Raw genomic sequence first — 16,762 nt, forward strand, 5'->3', positions numbered from 1 at the left:
TCCGAGCGGGCCTTCCTCTGAGCCTCCGGACTGGCACACGCCTCGCTGGCAGGGGGTTCAGAGACTTTTCCTCTGGCGTGTAGATCAGCACCAGGGGTCTCGTGAAGCACGGCCTCTACACAGACTGTCGCTTCGCTGCCAGGAGCTGTGGATAAGAGACAGAGCGTCTTCGCATTTCTTCAGGGTGGCTTCGTCGAAGGTCTTGTGAGACAGATCCACCTGAAACAAGACACAGGTCAGTGTCCACACTCTGCTCGTTGTACTCCGCGGCCGCACCTTTCTGCTTATAGAACTCACCTGATACATGGCTTTCCAGGCCGATCTCAGCGCAGACACAAACCTCTCCAGCTCCTGCCTGCAGCTAAAGTACAGGAACCAAGGCGGCAGGAGCTGCCTGTGATCCTGAGTGAACTCCTACAAGTGAGTGAGGGTCAGATGTTAAATGACATCTACTTTATCATAAACCCACACGTCCTAGAAACGGCTAAATACACTTAACATATCCACTGATATAAAATATACATCCAAGGTAACTGTGACACAGCAAGAGCGTCGCCAAAGGAGGCCGACACGTGAAGAGTCTGAAAGAACAGGCTGCAGGAAACAAGATCTAACTCACTGCTTAGACTGTCCAAGACAGGAACGGGTTCCACTCTACCTACAGCTTAAGCAGAACCGGTATAGTTCTGGCACAGCCATGTTCTAGAATTCTGCAGGCCCGTGTTATAACAATCCCAGGTACCACTAACCACAATGCAGTACTCCTTGTGATCTTCAGTGCTCAGGGAAGAAACATTATGAAGGTCTGTGATGCCAAGTGCTCGGAAGAAGCTGGTCTGGCAGTCCTGGTGACAGGTAATGAGCTTGTCCTGGGTGAGCACTAAACAGCAGGGAAGGCAGGGGGAAGGTGCGATGCCCTGAGGGATGACCTGCGGGGACATGAACGTTACCACAGCTTTATAGCCATTGTTACAGTATTGTGCCAACATTACAGCTAAAACTAGAGCAGGACCTCAGGACTCACCCCCTTGGATACAGCCTGGCACAGATGCAACATCCAGTCTGCCATTTCTTCCTCGTTTGCTGCACTCAGCTCCAGAGGAGGCTTCTCGGTGAGGATGACTTGGAAAGAGTGAGGCCGCTCCGTGGTGTTTGTTCGCCGGCAGCCGCCACACTGCTCACTCCTAGGAAGGTCCGGGCAAAGCGTTAGAAGAAGGGACCTTAGCTGTCCACATGTCTCAGGAGAGTGAATCCTCACCTGGTGACAGCAGCACAGCAAACAACTTAAAGCTACACAGATTAGCCAGACTTACCCCAAGTTTACAGACAGCACAGGAGTCCGATCTGTCCTCTCTAGGTACTGGTATAAGATTCCATTGCTGTAAAACCAAAAAATGTGACAAGTCAGCATAAAGACCAACAGCGGTAAAGAATACGAGTCCAACAGCGTGAGCAGAACTTCAACCAAGTCCGCTGATACATAATGCGAATTACTCTCACAGACACTTACCTAAGGACCACAAAACACGTCTTCCAGGTCTCCCTGCCCAGGTAGGATGTGTTGGCTTTATAGTATAGAACGCCTTCTTTGGACACATTCTGATCAAAACATGTAGAGTCACCAGTTGCAAGAGCTTCATCCAAAGGGTCTTCCCAGTGCACCAGCCCATAGTACAGCATGACCACCTCTGAAGCCTGTGCCAAGAACACGCATCCATTACACACGCACACACCAGTAATGACCTCTGAACCAAGCCACGCAGACGAGGGAGCTCACCGGCGACCATAAAGCCAATCTAACTGGCCTTTGGAATGGGCCGTACCTCTTGCTTGGACTCCTGTGACACAAATTTTGCCAAGGCCAGTCTCTCCATGGTGGCATCAGTTAGGATCCCAGGGTAAGGAGGCTCCCGGCATCCATTAATCATGGCAGACTTTAAAGCAGCAATGAATATTCTATGGAGAAATTAAAACCATATGGGGTATTAAAGTTGAAGGACAGTGCTGTGTAGAGTGGGAATCACATTCTGGTCTTCACAGGAGAACATATCTATAAAGAACCTCAGAACCTCCAACTAAGTTGAGTTACAAAGAAGACTCAGCCCTCACATCCTTCACAGTTTTCTATAAGCAGAGACCATTTAACTTACTCTGTCAGACTGACGTCTGCAGCGTCCAGCAAGAACTGACGCCGCCTGTTTGCACACACAAGGGTCACCGCCTGCTGGTCCAGACCAACCTGTGACAGACAGAGGAGACAAACACTTAACAGACAGAACGACAAAAAAATAATGCAAAGACTAGGTTATCCGAGAAAAGAACGGATAGCACGTCACATAAAACAGGGCTCCACTCACAGAGATGTAGTCAAGCTCATTATACGATACGGCGTCTTCCACCATGTACGGCTTATCGGCTGCACCTGGAAGACAACAAAACCAGGACATCACACAGTGCTGCAGGGAATACCCCCAGAGACAACACCTTTCTGCCTGCGCAACAGGGAGCTGTGGGAAATCTCAATAAATGCCCCACTCAGGCAAAGAATTTTATGCCTTGGCATCTTCTGTCTAGACCAGATCAGAGCCTCATGTGGGCAGATCTTACAAAGTGTTTCTATACCAATTCTATTTCCAATTTAAACAAAGGTGCTTCTAATCCACGCTGCCCGACATCACCTTTTCTGAGTAAGTAGATGTAGCAATCTGTCAGTAACACGTAGACAAGCTGCAAGTCACCCTCCATGTGCCCCGTACTCATACGAAACATCTAGAAAAAAGCAAGAGGCCAATTATGAACATGAAAAGGTCCACACGTCTCAGGGGCAAGACAGCACCCAGATACCCCGCCGCCTTTACCTTAAAGAGCTGCTCCTCGTTTTCCCGGAAGACGTGAATCATTAGCAGCAAAAGCAGATTATTATCTACCCTGGGAGGAGAGAAGACAGATTTGGGGTTTAAGAAGCGGAAACTGTCCCTCAAATTCAAACAGATCAAATAATGATAACATTGTGGCAAAAATCGCATATCTTGCTTTTATACATTAAGATTTGGTATGTGGGTCTCTCCAGAAATATCAGATTGAAAAATATTCCAGTGGACGTACAACAAGATCGTAATAATCAAACTGTACACAGATTTAGGATACAAGTTTAAACCTCCCCTGTAAGAGGAGAAAAGGGTGGTCCGCACCTGAGTGTCACTCAATGTTTGCAACCACGAAGGATAAAAAATGTGCACAAGTCAAACATAAAGAACATTCATCCCAGATGGCATCCCTGACACACGACCTACAGCTCCTGCCGAGAACTTTTGCGATTTTACCTCTGCTACATCAGTATTCACAGTTTAGGCCATTTGATATTGTGCTAGTGTGACCGGTACCTGAACTCGCTGGGGTGCGGGGAATCAGAGGGACTTCCCTGGCCTTCTTCAACACCAGAGTCCTCTGCGATGCTCAGAGATGGGCTGCTTTTCCCACCAGGAGGCACTAGTGATGTCCCTTCTGACCGGGCTTCTAGGGATCCTTTAATCTCTGCCGGTCCTCTTCTTCCTTCTTCCTCTTGTCGAGCATCCTCAAAGCCACCAAAAACATGTGCTGGTTGGCCCGGGCCTGGAGAGTCATTGTGGCCACTACCTGTTGCAGCAGCGTTTGGACTCTCTGGGGTAAAGTAGTAGAAGTCCATAGGGTCCTGGGTTCCTTGTCTGATGTCCTGCCTTTGAAAGCCACCGGGAGTCTCCCCCGAAGAGCAGGTCCGAAAGGACTGGTCTGTAGGTTCTGGATGAGTGTTCCAGCCATGAGGGTCCAGCTGACCATTTAGCTTATCTATAACCTCACTCAGTGGTTGTCCTACTCGCTCCATAGAAGTGTCCTGCATCTTGGGCAGCCGGAGAGCTGGTTCCGGAAGATCACTTGGTCTCTCCTCCTCACCTTTGTTGCTGGGCTCCAAAGACTTTTCCTGCTCCGCATCGGGGTCCTCAGGTTCTGAGGTGCTGAGGAGCAGACGCTGGCATCCCTCCTCTGCGCGAGTTCTCCGGCGCTTCCCGTTACGCTTTTTCTTCACCAGCCTGGAAGGAGGTAAATTCAAACATGCGCACGCACTATTTATGACATTTTTGGATTCCCTTGTTTTTATACATGTAATTGTACGATATGTTCTGTGCACCGGGATATCCGAATAGCCCACCTTATAACGCTACTGTGTGATTTAAGCACTACACAAACACTGCTGTGTGCCGGCGGCTCTCACAGCGCGCTCTCTGTATTAAAGTCTGAAGGTCAAAGACGCTAACGCAGCTAACACCGCTAGACTGAGTGCTACGGAACCGTACTTCTCGCGTCCCATGTGCGTTTAATGTTACTGCCCCCCCCTCTGACGCTGAGAAAGCCGTGAGACAAGTGCCCTCACTCACCTGATGACCTCCAGCTCTGAGTTGTTCTCGGTGTAGGTGGTATAAGCGGCGGGAGCCTCTTTCCGGCAGCCTGCGCCGTGCACCGGAGTAGACTCTGAAGTGGACAAACCATCGGCCGGATCGTGTGTGCTGAGGTCTGTGCTGTCTGACGTCAGCTCGTTGGGCCTTGGTGGCTGATTATAGGACAGGGTGGGGTCCAGGGAAGCAACATCAATCTCTGAATCCTGTGTGATGGCTTCACTGGTGTCTGGAGAGTCCTCAGCGGTTCCCGGCCCTGGGATGACATCAGAAGATGACAGATCTCGTATAAACGGATTGTACCGATGCTTTATTCTCTTTCCTTGGGCTGTGTGGCCATTGTGCAGCCCGGCCGCCCGGCTGGAGAAGCTGCTGCCGTTGTGCCCATCTCCGTCTGTCACAGGAGAGCATAAAGAGTGAGAGGAGTCATGCAAAGCAAAGGCGTAGGCAAGTCTCTGTGGGACACAACTACCAGCATCCACAGCCAATTCCGGGCTTAGTGTGGACAGTGGAAGTTGTAGAGGAACAAAAGGCAGCAGTAAGAGTTTGCCGACACCAGAGGTAAAGCAGGGTTAGGCGTGTTTGCCACTCATTGTAATGGATAATTCACATTACCAGCAGATAAAAACAATCATACAGAGAGGGGACACACATTTAGCATCAATTTGTGGAATTATTACAATTCTATGTAGTGCCTTTTGTATTCAGGGAGATTAGTAAGAAGAGCACATGCGCAGCAGGCAGCCCATCAGTAAACTGGATCACAAAGCTGGTTAATGACACGGCTGATGCATGCTTTACCAACACGTTATAATTATCGGCAACAACCCCATCCATTACCGTGCCGGTTAATTCGGTTACATGTACAATGAGAGTCCCGAGCTCGAATTTTTTTAGTACGGGGTTTGATGTTAAACTGAGCGCAAGAACCTCGTCCCTCTTACCCGCCGACAATACTGAAAGAGGGAAGAGATCTCGGAGATGATGATCCGCGTACTCTGTGTAACTTAACTCTTCTGCAGTAATTGCTCTGGTCGTTAAGCGTTGAGGTTCACTCAGAGACGTGGTCCGCTAAGAGCGTAAAAGACCCCTGGAGTCGTTAGGACCACCAGGGAGCGTCACAGCGAGAGCATTCAGATCAACTAATAGAAAAATCTTATCCCCCGATCAGTGTTTTTTTTTTTAATCGGCTCAAGAACGTGCCGCTCTCTAGAAACATAAAATCTGAAGACAAAGCATTTCCCTCGTGATCTCAAAGCCTTGCTCTCGTGCACTTGTGAAGAGGAGGGAGAGAAAGCAGAGAGACAGACGGACGGAGAGAAGGAAGGACGTGACGGAGAGGACGCGGGTACTATAGAGAAGGCTGGACGGTCCCCACCTTCCCAATCTGTCATGGGTACGGATGGCACTGCAGGGTAAGCATCTCCAAAATCATAATCTACAGAGACCGGGGACAAAACAGCTGGTTAGAGAGAGGGTCTGGATCGCCGGGGAAAGGTATGGGGCAGCCGTGTCTGGCATGAGGTGCAGTGCCCAAAATCTGCACTAGCTACCCGCACCTGGGTAACTCTACACAAGGGTCAGGGGCAAAACATGTTTCCGGGAAAAATGCAGGGGTTTTCAGCAAAGCTTCATGTTACGCATTCAAATGACTCGAATCATGTTCTGAATCAGTCTCAGTAACTGCCACATGGGGGGAAGAGAGGGCAAGAGGCAATCAAATATATGGGCAAGAAAGCCCCCTGTATCTTCTACCCAGAAGAAGCTCACAGAATGCCAACAGCCCCAGATGGCACCCATCACCTGACCCCCCCCCCCCACTAATACAACACATTCCAGATTCCAACCGTACCCTCGCTGGATGGGGCAATGGCGCTGTCATCCCACTCCAGGTTGGTAGAATTATTGGAGGTGAACGAGTTGAGAGAGAGGCTGTCTGAACCGTGCACAGAGGTAGGAAGACGGTCTTCGAAGTCCAGAAGATTCTGGGGTTTGTAGTAATCGGGCATGTACGGGGCCAGATCCAGGTACGGAACATCCTGTATACAGAGCGGGGGGCAGGTTACAAACAGCAAACAACTATACTGTACATGCAAAAACACCAAGATGCTTTACCCTGCTTCCTGGCCCCACTGGCCCTTGGTTAACCATGTTAAATAAATGTGTTCCTGTCAAGCGCAATCCCTTCCGCTGCTCATACGCACCAGCTCCAGCTCAAATCTGATAAACTCCAGGCCAGATACGAGTGTGAGGAAGAGCGTGAGGTGATCATGGCTGCAGACCAGCGCGTTCCTGGAAAGGAGAAGGCCGGAGTCAGGGCAGGCAGCAGGCGCAGCCGTCAGGATGGGAGGTCTGGGACTGCGGACTTACTTGTAGTAGTATTTCTGGAGCAGACTTTGGTTTTCCTGGAATAACCGTAGGTAGCTCTCCAGAGAGTTCTCATTAAGCGCCAGGTACAGCCAGGCCCGACCTGCCAGGCACAGACAGAGGTATTAACCCCAGAGAATCAGAATACCCGCTTCCGGGGCACTTACTGGCACACTTCTATTCTCACTGCCTGTTACTCACTGCGCCCCAGATGGGTAGCCACATGCTGCTGCTCCTCAATTTGCTTCACGGCTTCCCTGCGAGTGAAATGGACAACAAGGACCCAGTAGCCGGAGGAGATGTCCTGCAACCTGTAATATGGAATGAGACGGAATTACGCTTGTGCAGTGCAGGCCCCAGGGCCGGTGCCACATGCAACAGGGTGCGGTCAGCCTGCCCTTGCATTGCACGAGTGTTATCTCTGCACCCACATGGAAATCTTACTGCTCTCTCAAGACACAGGGGCTCCTACAGATGCCACGTTACTCACCCATACAGCAGCGCATGGTCAAGATGCTCGCACAGCCTCTGCAGCACCCGGTCATGGTTTCTAATGGCTGGAGTCTCATCTTCGCAGGCAGCAAAGTAGCTCTGCAACTACAGACATAGTGGGTGTAAAACAGATCCCCTCAGGACAAGATGTGCATTCTCACACCCACCTAACATCTGGTGCCCAGAGCACCGCCACCAACTGCCAGCAGGATTAAACCACAGACTCCCAGCACTGCCACCAACTGCCAGCAGGATTAAACCGCAGACTCCCAGCACTGCCACCAACTGCCAGCAGGATTAATCCGCAGACTCCCAGCACTGCCACCAACTGCCAGCAGGATTAATCCGCAGACTCCCAGCACTGCCACCAACTGCCAGCAGGATTAATCCGCAGACTCCCAGCACTGCCACCAACTGCCAGCAGGATTAAACCGCAGACTCCCAGCACTGCCACCAACTGCCAGCAGGATTAAACCGCAGACTCCCAGCACTGCCACCAACTGCCAGCAGGATTAATCCGCAGACTCCCAGCACTGCCACCAACTGCCAGCAGGATTAATCCACAGTGGGAGTTAGTCAGTCTGGTTGCGTTAGAGACGATTCTTACACAACAACCCGCTTTCTACAGAATATAATGTTAAAAGGGAAGCACTGGGTGTGCTCGTAAAACACAATGGGGCTGCAGCAGCAGGAAGATGGGGCCGGGGTTAGTAATCTGCCCGGGCGACGGGGCCGGGGTTAGTAATCTGCCCGGGCGACGGGGCCGGGGTTAGTAATCTGCCGAGCCTGCATGTTGCACAAGAGCAGCACGATGCGGCCGGACTGGATTTTTGGCATTGCTGAGAGCTCTTGAGCTGCACACAATCTACTCGTTGCTGTAACCGGAGGAGACACCGGGGTCCACTTCACTGAGAAAGCTACCTGCGGGGGCATCGTGAGGGGCCACGCGTGTGCAGACGGTGCGGCAGGGAGTGGGGGCCACTCCACTGAGAAAACTACCTGCGGGGGCATCGTGAGGGGCCACGCGTGTGCAGACGGTGCGGCAGGGAGCGGGGGCCACTTCACTGAGAAAGCTACCAGGGGGGGCATCGTGAGGGGCCACGCGTGTGCAGACGGTGCGGCAGGGGGCCACTTCACTGATGCCTGCTCTGTGATTTCCTCCCAGCACTGAAAGGGTTGTGGCCCCGGTTCCATGCGCACTTTATCCCGTGTAGCGTTGCACACGCCTGCTATAAATTTATTTACTCCCCGACCTCACAGAGGGCCCATAAAACAGCTGCATCAGAGGGCGGAGGCAGCTGCTGCACAGACCGAGTATGCTGCCGGCAGCCGCCACACGCTGAACTTTTCCGGGCAACAGACCCATGGCTGCTTTACCAGCTGCCGGGGACGCCGAGGGGTTACTGGGGGTCACAGCTAAAAATAGCACACAATGTAACTGTTCTCACCCACACTGCGCGTGACAAAGCCACTGGTGGTGTATCCGGCACTGATACACACACACGCTGTGCTGTCAGTGTACCCAGCAGTGGTAGACACACACACACTGTGCTGTCAGTGTACCCGCCAGCGATACACACATACTGTGCTGTCAGTGTACCCGCCAGCGATACACACACTGTGCTGTCGGTGTACCTGGCAGTGATAAACACACACACAATGTGCTGTCAGTGTACCCGGCAGTGTTATATAAATATATATATATACACACACTGTGCTGTCAGTGTACCCAGCAGTGATACACACATTGTGCTGTATGTGTACCCCGCAGTGTTATATATATATACACACATTGTGCTGTCAGTGTACCCGGCAGTGATACACACACACTGTGCTGTCAGTGTACCCGGCAGTGTTATATAAATATATATATATATACACACACACACTGTGCTGTCAGTGTACCCAGCAGTGATACACACATTGTGCTGTGTGTGTACCCGGCAGTGATACATATATATATATATATATATATACACACACACACGCTGTGCTGTCTGTGTACCTGGCACTGGCACACACACACACACACTGCTATCAGTGTACCCAGCAGTGATATACACATTGTACTGTGTGTGTACCCGGCAGTGATATAAATATACACACACACACACACACACACTGCTATCAGTGTACCCAGCAGTGATATACACATTGTACTGTGTGTGTACCCGGCAGTGATATAAATATATACACACACTGTGCTGTCTGTGTACCCGGCGCTGATATACACAGTCACTGTGCCGTTAGAATAGCCGCCCCCTCCGTTCCCCGGGCACCTTTTTAACGGACAGGCTGATGTTGTCCAGGATCCGATCCTTCACCTCCCGGGGATCCATGTCCGACACATACTGCCCGTCACGTGACCCTCCCGGAACAGCCGTCACGATCAAGGCGGGGCTATGGCGCGCGGGGCGCTGGGAGATTCTCACTCAGCGAGAGGCTGAAACTCTGATCTAACCGGTTACCCTGGAGCTGGCTGGAGAGCAGGGCAAGTCTCTGGGATTAACTGCCCCAGCATCGCACTGATGTACCCCAGGTCTGCCCTGGTGAGGGTAGGGCTGGGGTAATTAATGTGTGTGTGGGGGAGCAAGGCAAGTCTCTGGGATTAACCGCCCCAGCCCCATACTGGTGTACCCCAGGTCAGCCCTGGTGAGGGTTGGGGTAATTAATGGGGCAGTACCAGCATTCAGCCAACACCGACCACAGCAAGAAACCAAATTCACTAAGGATAATACCCCAGGGGAACAAGCCGTCCTCTGCCGTGAATGCTATCAGCCTGAGGGCAACCTAAATATGCCCCCTTCCCGTCAGACCCATGGAGCACGTGGAAAGGCTTGCGGGGTACACGGAGCAGCTGCGCCCTCATGGTGTTTCCGTATGCAGCGACTTCTCATTACTTTGTCACCATAACGTATAATCTGCCTCCTGCTCGCTTAGCAGATTTGGGGCTCCGGTGACGACGCGTTGCCATGGGCACCACACCGGTTACAAACGGGAACCCGTCATCTCTGAAACGCGCGGCTGCCACACCGTGCAAACCCTCCTTAAACTAAACAAAAGAGAAAGTCGCTGTTAATAAATGCACCGGGGAGCGCTGGCCCAGCGTTGCAGCAAATGAGTCCACGTCCAGTGTGAAAGAGGACAATGTCTTTATTTCCATGAGCGTGTCTCAAATATCTGTAAACAATATGATTTAAGAGGCTAAAAAATCCACCCCCCGATTTACCATCAGAGAACAATCCCGTAAACGACTCAATAGAGGAGGGAAACATTTCACAATTTAGTTAATGTCACAAAACAAAAGAAAAACGACTGATGGAGGAGGTGGATTTCCTGGACAGAAGCTTCATGCCTTTCTAAAATAGGTTAAAAAGGGTAAAATATGATTATGGCTGTAGAAGCTGCAGCACACGTGATAGAGCTAACACTAACGTCACTCGATTATTGTGGCTTTGGTGAGACCGCGGTGCCGGCCAACTGGTGTCTCCAGGGAACCTGCTTGCGACTGGTCTGTCTCTTCACTTTCAGGCCACAGAAGAACATTCAAGGCTGACAGCGCGTGGAAGGACTGATCGGTCAGGATGAGGTGGCTTTCAGGCAGAGCTATCGAAGTGTTTCAGAAACCATGACGGTGGTCTTATGTAGGGACAACAATGTTCTTTACTAATAAAGCTAGGAGGGCAAGCTCAGCATTGCCATCGGCGTTCTCTAGTGCCAGGACCGCATCTTCCACTGAAAAGCCAGCACTTACAATCTGTTCTACGGCAGAAGTCAGGAAGGAAGGTGGCAGCTGCGAGGGGCTAGGACCTTCTGTGGATGGTTCAGAGGTTATTTTAGGGGCATCACAGGCGAAGTCTTTCTCTGTCTGCGACCCGGATAATGGCTCTTGGTTATCTGATGGACAGTCAGCTTGGTTGGAGGTCAGACACTTGCTTGTGTTAGATGCCTCCGCGGTAGCAGAACAGCTCGTTAAACTCTCTGCGTTGGTTCTGTGAAGATCAGTTGAGTCAGTAAAGCCCAAACCTGAAGCAGATCTGAAGCGTTCATCGGCATCAAACGAGCTGTTAAGATCTTGGTTAGGCGTCCCATTGCCGTCCTTAGATTTAGTAAATTGAAATCTCTCGCTGACAATGTTTTCTGGAGAGGCATCTTCCTTCTGCTTAAGGCGATCATCTGAAAGTCCATTCACACAAGACCTTTCGCAGTGGCCAGTGTCCGTGCTTTCAGAAACTGCATCATCCTGAGCCGTTCTGCAGGGCCCTTGGCCACTCAAGACCAAGAGTTTGTGAAGTTCCTTCAAGGCAGTAGCCAAAGAGAAGCAGTGATCCTCCACGTGCTGTGCCAACGTATTTGAGGACACAGAGCCAACCACCTCAGAGAGCAGATTTTGATTTTCAGATCCCTTGTCATCTAACAGCTGCATGGTGCTGTCTCGAGGAGTTTGCTGTGTTACGGAATCGTCACGTTCTTGATGCTCAGGAAATCCAGGGCTCTCACAAGCTGCTCCAGGAATATTCTCATCATTGTGACAAATAGCAGATACATCCACATCCATCGGGGCTTCGGCACAGACAGACAAAGCTCCTCCACCCTGTCCATCCATAATATCTTGACACAATGCGGACGAGTCAGGCAAGCTATCCGAGACAGAGTCCTTTTGATTAAAGTCATCTTGTGTTTGTGAATTAGATTGCAAAACAGAAGAATGAATGGGTTCTACTGGTCGGGGGATGTCACACCCGTCTAACATCGAGCTGTCTGCACCTCCCTCTATATCTGTCACAGCTTGATCAATCTGCAGAGACCCAGCCCCCCGATCAGCACCCAGTACAACAGAAACACCCGAATCAGCCACATTATTACAAAGACTGAAACCTTTGCCAGCTATAACAGCGGACGGGGGCCCAGTCGGCAAACCCCCTTTAATGTGTAAGTCCAGGCCGTCCTCTGCAGAGCTCTCCACTTGGGATAGTTCTTCCAGTGGCTCTGTGCTCTGAGTCACAGCGGACGGGTGCGAGCAGACGGCAGGGGCTTCGGAAGCTATGTCCGAAGGATGGGCAGGGAGGAGATGTCCATCAGTTGGTGCCACCAGCAATGGATCTTTCAGTGAGGTAGTTTCCTTAGCTAGGAGGAGGGGAAAAAAACATGGAACCTATGAGCAATTAAAGAAGCCTCTGAAGCTGCTTTACGCTGCCTAAGAAATATTAATCATTTTATACCGTATGTCAGAGTTTCATTTATCAGAAGCAGATGACAAATTCCTTTACATGTGTTTCATGGGATTTTTATCTATGGCGGTTTTTCTCTTTTTATCTTAGCGGTTTTGAGTACAACCAAAAAAAGAACCTTAGTGCGTGACTAAACAGGGCGGATTTCAGAGTGCGGGAGCGATATTCTACAGACACGTCTATAAATACCTGTGGTGTGGCCCCTCCGGCTGCAGAATACACACACATGCATCAAGGCTTCTGTTGGTCTGTGTGGATTAGGAAACACAAAACAGCAAACAAATGTTACACAGAAAGCATCATGCAGAGTTAGTGGATCCGGAGCATGAACGCAGCAAACATCACACAACATGCGCACGCAAATTCTTGGCACCAAAACTATTCGCAGCCCCATTCACAAAGCCCTATCTGTGAAAACGCTCCCATCCCAGATTACTTCCAAGAGGAGCCTTGGGGCTTTCAAAACACTCAAGTCTGTACAGATACGCTTTTCAGGGGGTAACAACAGCTAAAGCCCCCAGCTGTGCTAGAAACCCCCGTGTGATGAGCAGTCACGTCAATCGCTGCACTTTCAATGGGACGCTGAGGACATGTGTAGTATTCTGGATACATATTAACTTGCCAAATAATAGTCGATATTGTACACGGGGCTGGAGGGAAATCACAACCTGACCACGGAAAGAGGAGGAACATTTCCTCAACCTGGAAAATATGGAACATGCAACTTGAAGCTGCTCAGGATGGAAACGTTTGCACTTCTGGGGAAGATCACAGCATTCAGCGCACCCGACACGCCTGTCCCACAGCAATTCCATATCACACGGAAAGGCGCACACTACCTGCTTCATCTGCCGATTTCTGCAGCACTTCTGCCAATTCGCGGTCTGCAATCTCCTCTGGGCGCATATCATCTCTGCCGGGGCCGTACGCCAGCCTCGCACACTCAGGAAGCTCACCCTCCGGCAGGAAGCTGGTGCGAGTACCCGTGGTGCCAATCACCAAAACATTCTTCTCCAGGTCAATGGAACACTAGGCACAACACAGATAGAGGTGAAACACTTCCCCACAAGCAATCCACCAGGGAGGCCGTTCAGAACTACACTAATGACGTCTGACCAAGGTGTGCTCTTTGCTTCATTGTTTGGCTTGTCAGTGGTTGCAACGTGTCCTCGGACTGATCAGTAAAAAGTCAATTACACGAAGGACACAGTCAACGGATTTACAGAGCGGAGATTAATGTCTGGGTAGAAAGGTCTTGTGGAGCTTTAGGAACTTCAATCTGTTATGCAGAGCTACATATGGACCCTGACGTGTTACTGCTGTGGCCCAACGCACTAGAGTCCATAACACACACACACTGTGATTACCTGATGTCTCTTCAGCATGTCCAGCCCAAGCAGCATGTCCATCGGCTGCTCCTCCAGGATGGAGAACGAGCATGGCAGGAAGTCACCTTCAATTTGTACCTGAGCTGGAGGACATGCATCAGCCAATCAGAGAACAGCATACCTCATGGCAGTAAAAACACCCTCATAGCGCAACAAATACCGGATTAATACACGGGCAGAACCATTACATGTACCAACAATACGTATGATATACTCATACTGTCATTCACACTTCTGATGGTACACAAATATTTTACTGGCATAACAATAAAAAACAGGTGGAAGGAGATTTACCCAAATGCACCCTGCCGATGATCTTCTGCGTCCCGACACCTTTGGCAATGCCGGCCCACCTCCTATCCACTAGCCTCATGATGTGGCATCTTTCTGCACATGCCTGGCTCATAATGGTCATCTGAGCACCTGTGGTGACAGAGTTGGGCTGTGAGAAGCTGCAGGGCCTGGTTGCAGTTTCACATTTTACTCTCAAACACTCTGCATCCTCACCTGAATCAACAAAGGCTTTCACGGGGTAGCCGTTCACTTTACAATTGATGTAGAGCATCACCACCTGGCCAAAGCTTTCCGGAGCCTCTTCCATGGCGATTGTCATGTTCTCCTCTATATTTTGCTGCCTGTGACAAAGAAGAGAAGCCAGCAGTGAAACCGACCACAAAGACCTCCTGCTTTGATAGGACAACGTATCATGGGTTCTTATCTTTAACCTCTGTGCGTAGAAGGTTTTACGACAGAACTCTTGGTGACACTTAAGGCCTCACCTTATATCTTCCTCGATTTTTGCCTGAGCATCCAAATCAAAGGGGTCAGCTGAAAAGAGACGTATGCGTTCCTGCTCCCGGCGAGCTCTCTCCTGCTGCTGCTCCAACAGAACCTTAGTGAACTTTTCTATAAGAGATGGAAACACACAAAGTAATTCCCAAACTGCTCGTATCCACAGCCATCGTACGATACGGACACGCCACGAGGAACTTACCTATGTCCCCACTCAGCAGGGCCTCAGCCAGTGGGGGATTACGTTCCTTCAGCAGGGACAGCTCGTGAGGATTCGCCAGCAGCATTTCCCGCAGTAATACGGGGTTATCCAGACCCTGAGGGAAGGACGTGGAGTCAGGGGGAGCAGCGACAGGCTGCGGGGGAGCCGGCTGCTGGGAGGTCCCGGGGACCGCGATGCTGCTGAAATCTATCCTCGGCAGACCTGGAACCAGAAGATAAAACCGGAAGAGCTTCATTACGGAGTTTTATCCAGATCATACGTATTAAAGAGATGAGCAATGGCCTGACAATATACCCCGCACAAGCCCTCCTGGGGGTACAGCCGGTGATGTAACCCTGTATGCTGGACCTTTACCTGGAAATGGCGCAGCAGGTCTTGGCTCGCTGGGTTCTTTCTGCCGTAAAACAACAACATCTCCATCTTTCAACCCGTACGAGGCCAGAGATCTGTGGTTGTCGGTCAGGGGTCTCTCGGCGTAAACTATCTGTAATGAATGGTTCGAGGGTTAAGGTTTCCCTCAGCAAACGAGCGGATTATTTGGGGCTGCAAATGCAGCTGCAGAACGCCCTGCCCCGAGCCCAAATTTCCCCCCAAAACAGACCTGAGATCTGTTCAGGGCAAACAACGTGATCCAATTAGGCCTTTCAGCGCTTCTTGCAGTCGGGGGATCCCAGCCGCTCACCCAACTCACCAATGGGTGCAGCAGGTGGGGTGTTATGGCGATTTATAAACCATAACGCAGAATAATGAAGGCCAACGGAATCCCTGCTCAGTTTCATTACTACACAAAGGGGTGGAAAAAGTCGGGGGAAGGCGGCCAGTCGGGGGACGGCGACCAGTGAATTTTTCTGACGGCTGAGGAGGAACTCGCAACCTGTGTGTCTGTCGCAAGACAGAGCGTCAGCGCTTTCTTAGCAAGCATGTCATGACTGCTTCACAGAGAGACATTCTACGACACGCGCTCGCAGCTCTCCAGACAACGTCCCCATCGCAACACACAGCCAGATACCCCAACACTGCCTGATGCGTTACTGGTTACTGTCAGGGCCCAGCGAGTGATACCCGGGACCTCCCTCAACAACGTTCCACTCGCACACACCCCACTCCATCGGCCTCCTGTCTCCCGTGGAACGTTCCCCTCACAGCTATCAGGATCCCTTCTGCCCCTACAGTGTATTCACCCAGCATCCCCTAATGCGTTTGGGGGGGCCCCGGTTTCTCTGGGTCCGGATCTCTAGGGCCCAATCCCCTGAGGGCCGCTCACCAGGGTCTCGGAGGCCGGGATCCCGCTCTCCAGCTCACACAGCGCCCGGAAGTTCTCCAGCTCGAAGTCGTCATCCACCTCCAGGGAGAAGGTGACCTCAGACAGGTCGCTGCGCACACAGTACACGGTGACGAGCATGGCGGCGCCCGGTACCGGATGTTATTGTTAGTTAGCAGCCGGCGAGCTCCTCGCGGATACCGGAAGCAGTAGGCTCGTGCACACTCACCAAGAGGCGGTGTCTGAATCGACACGACTCACATACGTGCGAAGTCATGTGATGCACGAGCACAGCCCACTAGGCGGGAATCTTGGGGGTGGAGCGAAGGCCTAGGGGGTGGGGTGTAGGGCGGGCGCTTGTAACCGGAATCGGGCAGCACATAGTGAAGTTTCTCAGACACTGAATGGGGAAACTCGCGTGTGTTTATTACAAATGGTCAAAAATAATCTCCAAGGGCACAGCACAGAACACAAAGGGCACACTGACAGCCAGGCCCCCCCCCCCCCAAACAGAAATGGACACAAATTATACAGATTTTACAAAACCTTCCCCAAAATCACTGATGTTTCCGGTTCCC

At 51.1% G+C, this 16,762-nt stretch overlaps 2 protein-coding genes across 2 annotated transcripts; both read right to left on the minus strand.

Annotated features, from left to right (window-relative positions):
• Nucleotides 1–84: 84 nt before the first annotated feature.
• On the minus strand, nt 85–9,628 carry LOC149284153 (pleckstrin homology domain-containing family M member 2-like). Its single transcript, XM_089497096.1, has 21 exons — nt 9,569–9,628; nt 7,288–7,394; nt 6,999–7,108; nt 6,801–6,900; nt 6,635–6,722; nt 6,283–6,469; nt 5,783–5,868; nt 5,375–5,501; nt 4,413–4,824; nt 3,384–4,067; nt 2,859–2,928; nt 2,679–2,769; nt 2,358–2,422; nt 2,151–2,239; nt 1,824–1,956; nt 1,511–1,695; nt 1,314–1,379; nt 1,025–1,184; nt 750–929; nt 298–414; nt 85–219 (listed from the first exon to the last, which is right to left on the minus strand). Exons 1-21 carry the CDS (start codon nt 9,626–9,628, stop codon nt 85–87), a joined length of 3,252 nt encoding a protein of 1,083 aa, XP_089353222.1.
• A 1,301-nt stretch (nt 9,629–10,929) lies between these two features.
• Nucleotides 10,930–16,325, minus strand: LOC149284154 (uncharacterized). Its single transcript, XM_089497097.1, has 9 exons — nt 16,188–16,325; nt 15,278–15,407; nt 14,903–15,124; nt 14,688–14,814; nt 14,416–14,543; nt 14,203–14,331; nt 13,888–13,991; nt 13,360–13,549; nt 10,930–12,416 (listed from the first exon to the last, which is right to left on the minus strand). Exons 1-9 carry the CDS (start codon nt 16,323–16,325, stop codon nt 10,930–10,932), a joined length of 2,655 nt encoding a protein of 884 aa, XP_089353223.1.
• Between the last annotated feature and the right edge of the window lie 437 nt (nt 16,326–16,762).

Source organism: Sceloporus occidentalis, unplaced genomic scaffold, assembly GCF_023333645.1.
Source record: "Sceloporus occidentalis isolate IW3139 unplaced genomic scaffold, rSceOcc1.0.p SCAF_98, whole genome shotgun sequence".
NCBI classification, from domain to species: Eukaryota; Metazoa; Chordata; class Lepidosauria; order Squamata; family Phrynosomatidae; genus Sceloporus; species Sceloporus occidentalis.